This window comes from Camelina sativa, chromosome 15, assembly GCF_030686135.1.
Source record: "Camelina sativa cultivar CO46 ecotype springtype chromosome 15, ASM3068613v1".
Lineage (NCBI taxonomy): Eukaryota > Viridiplantae > Streptophyta > Magnoliopsida > Brassicales > Brassicaceae > Camelina > Camelina sativa.
In genome coordinates, this window is record NC_141894.1 from 34,118,699 (window position 1) to 34,124,113 (window position 5,415).

The 5,415-nt window shown below is 43.0% G+C and overlaps 1 protein-coding gene across 1 annotated transcript; it reads left to right on the top strand.

The window, feature by feature from the left end:
* The first annotated feature begins 3,680 nt into the window (after positions 1-3,680).
* Positions 3,681-5,020, top strand: LOC147927679 (uncharacterized). The gene is made up of 3 exons (XM_087487491.1): positions 3,681-3,842; positions 4,210-4,356; positions 4,469-5,020. The coding sequence occupies exons 1-3, from the start codon at positions 3,681-3,683 to the stop codon at positions 5,018-5,020; spliced, it is 861 nt and encodes a 286-aa protein (XP_087343617.1).
* The last annotated feature ends 395 nt before the right edge of the window (positions 5,021-5,415 follow it).

A 5,415-nucleotide genomic window follows, 5' to 3' on the forward strand; every position in this document is an offset into this window, starting at 1 on the left:
GTGATCACTGTTCGCGGCTTACGCATGACTCAAAGGTTTGTCCCGAGTTGCTTAAGGTTGGGTCGGTTCAAGGTCCTACTGAGAAGATGGATAACAGGGGTGGTCCAAGGCATATTCCTGCGGTCAAACAAGAGCAACATAATAACGCTGGAGGTTGGGAAAAGCCGAGGAAACATGCCAAGAGGACCCTTGATTTTCAGTCTTTGGATTTTGGTGAACAAGGTTATTTCCCGCAGCAAAGATTTGGTGGTAGTAGTTCAAACGGTCCGAGACAATATGAGCGTCAACATGGTCAGGCTTGGGGTCAAAGGAGAAATCACGGCGAGGTTACTATGAGCGATGAGGGATCTCGTCGTGGATTTCACATGGGCAGTGGGGAGCCATCGGGTAAGAACTTTGGGTTTCAGTTAAACAGAAAGAGTGTTGGGCCGGCTTGGCCCAAACCTTTGTTCAAGGTGAAGCAGGCTTCGATTATGCAACAGGCTTCTACAAGTCTTGACTTTGCTTCCGGTAATCATGTCTCGCAAGGGGGTGAGGATTCAGGAGGAAAGTGACCTTCAGGGGAATGTGGGGGCGTCGTTGGAGATGGATTTGAGGTTGACAAAGATGATCTTCTTGAGGATGGGTAGTTGGGTGATTCTGCTAAGGTAGTCATAAGGGTGATACTCTCCAGGATGCGGCAGATCCTTCAGTCCAGGGAGCTGAGACACATCCTAGTCACGATCCTAGTCAAGGAGATCAAGGGTTGGAGCTTCAGGTTGAGCTGGAAGTGGTTCACAAGGTAAAAGTCTTAACTCAGTTTCGATGGATTTAGCTGTGGGGGTTGTTAATAGTGCCCTTGGCGGCTTTTACGTTTAGTGATTCAAGTGGTCATAAAAGGGAGGATTTTACAATCTCACGGTAGAAAGAGTGGTAGTAATTCTTACGATAGCAAGTATGCGAGTAGATCTAGGCTAGCACCTGTGGTTTTGGCTTCTCCAGGAAAACGCTTAATTGCTAAGGCTTTGTCTAAACCTGCAGGGGATGGAAACAAACAGAAGCAGATGGGGAAACAGGGTAATACTAAAGTGGATGGCAAACCTTCGGTTGGGGGTCATCCAAGCAAGAAAGGGATGGGGGCTCTCCCGAAACCGCCGGCTCGAACGTGAATATCTTGAGTTGGAGCTGTCAGGACATTGGGGTGGATCTGACAGAAGGATATTTGGGAGATTTGTGGAAGCAGCATAAGCCAGACATTTTATTTTTATGAGAAACTAAAAAATGTTTTTCTTATTTACAAAAATTTCAGAAGAAGTTTGGTTATAATAATTTGTATTCGGTTGACCCCCTTGGTTCAAGGGGGTGGGTTAGCTTTATTTTTCAAGGATGAAATAAAATTATCCATTTTATATGAGAGTGATCGCATAATTGATGCACAAGCTTGTTTTGGTCAACAGTTGTTTTTTTTTGTCTTTTGTTTATGGGGATCCTGTTCCGCAAAATCAGGTTAAGGTGTGGGAAAAATTAATGGATATTGGCTCTTTTCGAATAGATCCTTGGTTCATGATTGGAGATTTAATGAATTGGTTGGAAATCATGAGAAAAGGGGTGGTGCTTTGCGCCCAGTCTCATCCTTTGTGCCGTTTAATTCAATGATTAATCATTATGGTATGCTGGAATTTCGTGTTATGGGGAACAATTGTCGTGGTGAGGTAATCGTTGTAATAATCAGGTGGTGCGGGTGTCGTCTAGATCGCGCATTAGGAAATGAGGATTGGCATAGCTTCTTTCCTAATTCGAAGGTTGATTATTTGGAGATGGTTGGATCTGACCATTGTCCTATTTTGGCAACCTGTCTTAGAACAGTTTTACGACGGAATAGACAGTTTCGCTTTGATAAACGTTGGTTGGGGAAGGATGGCTTACTAGAGCGGTAGAGTCAGGGTAGGCACGTACGAATAATTTCGGAGGTACCGGCTTTTGTGGATAAGATTAGGAATTGCAGAAATTCAATTTCATGGTGGCGAAAAAATAATGTGACGTCTGGTCCATCCCTTATTTCTTCTCTGAAGAGTGCTTTGCAGGAGGCTAAGATGGATGATTCCTTTTTCTCAAGAAGAAATAAGGGAAGTTGAGAGAAAGCTAAAAGAGGCTTACAGGGATGAGGAAGTTTATTGGCAACAAAAGAGTAGGAAATTCTGGTTACGGGTGGGAGACAAGAATACAAAGTATTTTCATGCATCGACAAAACAGAGGAGGGTAAGGAATATGATTGTTGGTTTATTTGGTCCGGACAATGTATGGGATGAGACGGCCCTGGGTATGGAGAGGATTGCTTCCAATTATTTTGAGGAGCTTTTTAAAAGATCTGATGTAAGTGGTGTTTCAGATATATTACAGGAAATTTCCCCGATCATTACGGATAGTATGAATCGAAGTTTAACTAGGGAAATTACGGAGTCTGAGGTTCGTAAGGCATTGTTTGCTATGCATCCGGAGAAATCTCCAGGTCCTGACGGAATGACGGCCCTCTTCTTCCAACGTTTCTGGCCTTCTTTGAAAGGGGATCTGGTGACCTTGGTTAAAGAATTTTTTCGAACGGGTGGCTTTGATCCTCGTCTAAATGAGACTAATATTTGTCTCATCCCTAAGGTGGATCAACCAAAACGTATGACGAATTTCGGCCGATTAGTCTATGTAATGTGAGTTATAAGATTATTTCAAAAGTGTTATGTTTTAGGCTTAAGCGGTTTCTTACCGTCCCTGGTTCAGAAACGCAATCGGCCTTTGTTTCGGGGCGGTTGATTACTGATAATATTTTAGTTGCACAGGAAATGTTCCATGGATTAAATACTAATGAACGATGTAAGTCGGATTTTCTGGCATTTAAAACGGATATGAGCAAAGCATATGACCGTGTTGAATGAGAGTTTCTGGAAGCGGTTATGATTAAGCTAGGATTTGATAGTCGGTGGATTTCTTGGATTATGTGGTGTGTTTCTTTGGTATCATATCAGGTTCTTCTCAATGGGTCAACCTCGGGGTTCCATTTTACCAAAGAGGGGGTTACGACAGGGTGATCCTCTTACTCCCTATTTGTTCATTCTTTGTACAGAGGTTCTAATAGCGAATATTAAAAAGGCTGAACGTGAAAACAAACTTACCGGGAATATCGATTGCTCGAGATTGTCCGTCAATCTCGCATTTATTGTTTGCTGATGATAGTCTGTTCTTCTGTAAAGCAGAGGAGTCCTGAATGTAAGGTGGTAATAGATATTATAGATAATTACGGAAAAGCGTCGGGACAAGAGGTGAATTTAGAGAAATCTTCTATTATGTTTGGTAAGAAAGTTCCGCCGGAAGTACGATGTCGGATAAAATCAGTAATTGGTATTTCTAGGAAGGAGGTATGGGTTCTTATTTGGAATTCCTGAAAATCTCCAGGGTTCGAAGACTAACGTATTCAGTTATGTTAATGAACGTCTGGGATGAGCGAGTTAATGGTTGGCCAGCGAAGATTCTATCTAAAGGGGGTAAAGAGGTTATGATTAAGTCGGTGGCATTAGCTCTACCAACTCATGTTATGTCGTGCTTTAAATTGCCACAGGCATTAACGACCAAACTTACGGGAGCCATATCAAGATTTCTGGTGGAAGTCTAATGATAAGGCTAGAGGCATGCATTGGATAGCTTGGGATAAAATGTGTGAGGATAAATGTGATGGTGGTTTGGGGTTTCGTGCTTTGGAAGAATTTAATGATGCAATGCTGGCTAAGCAGTATTGGCGATTGATCCATTACCCGAATTCTCTAATGGCTCGGGTGATGCGTGGTCGTTACTTCCGGAGAAAACATCCATTACGGGCAACTAAACCATATTCTCCGTCCTTTGCGTGGAGGAGTATTTTTCTGTTAAGGGACTAGTGGAACGTGGGGGCACGATCGATAGTAGGTTCGGGTGGTGACATCTCGGTATGGCGGGATCCTTGGATACCGGACCGCCAGCCACGACCAGCGACTGGTAGGGGGAGAATCCTACATCCTAATCTGAAGGTCAACCATTTAATTAATCCCCATACGCTGGATTGGCATTTGCCCATTTTAGAGGAGTATATGGATCCTGCGATATTCCGCTTATACAGAGCTTGGCGGTTAGCAAGACACTACGTTCGAATAGATTGATTTGGCATTATACTAAGTCTGGTAAATATTCTGTGAGATCTGGATATAGGCTAGCTCGGGAATTACAGAAGGAGGTCGAAGTCGGGGCCAACGTGGTACAGTGTTACGGGCACAAGCTTGGAAACTTGAAGTCCCATCAAAGGTTCAGCATTTTTTCTGGCAGGTGGCGTCTGGTAGTCTTCCTGTTAAGGAACGGGTCGCTTTTCGGGGGGGTCCGGTGTGATGTTACGTGTCAACGGTGCGGTTCGGCGGTGGAGTCTTTTAATCATGCTCTTTTTGAGTGTGAACGATCCTGTTTGGTTTGGGAGTTATCGCCGATTCATACACCGTCGACTGGCTTTCCTTATGGATCAGTGTATTCAAATTTAGACTTCTTATATTCTAAGGTCTTCTCCAGTTCCGGGGGATCAAGTATTGGATATTTGTTGCCTTGGATAATTTGGATAATTTGGAAAGATAGGAATAAAAAGGTATTTCAAGGAGTTGAGGCTGAACCAATGGATATTATAAATGAGGCGACAAACGACAAACTTTTGTGGGAGGAGGCAAAGTCCTTTGCTGTCAATTTATTGCCTCCTCAGCCACCCCCGGAGGATAGAGTTACTTCTGTGTGCTGTAAGGTTGATGGTTCCTGGAAAAGTTCGGATCCTTTAGAGGGCTTGGGTTGGTGGTATGGTACTCACAATGACAGGACGCTACTTTTGGGTGCTCGCAGTCTTCGTTGTAGTCCTTCTTCCCTTCACTCGGAGTTTAATGCTTTGCTTTGGGCTATGGAGTCTCTTCGGGCGGCTGGGATTGATTGTCAGAATTTTGAGTCAGATAGCGCAGAATTGGGTGGCGATGGTGCAGGCTCCGGATGACTGGCCAGCTTTTACACATTTATTGGAAGATTTTCACTCCCTCAGATCATCTTTCCCTTCCTTCTCTCTGACCAAGATCCGGGATTGTCAAACGTCCGTGCAGATCGTCTAGCTCGCTCCTCTAGACCTTTGGTTTCTGAAGTCGCATTTGTAAACTCGTTCGCTCCAGTTTGGGCAACCAACCTTGGAGTTTCTTTTTAATTTATTTTAATGTTTGGTTGGAAAAAAAAAAAAAAAAAAAAAAAAAAAAAACTTTCTTAAACTGACCAACATTTGTTACATTTATTGCCATAAAATCTTAACAACATCTATACATTCCAATTTTTCTAAAAACAACTCTACCCATTAAAGTTTTAACCCATTAAATCTATAAAACTATTTTTATGGATGATAGA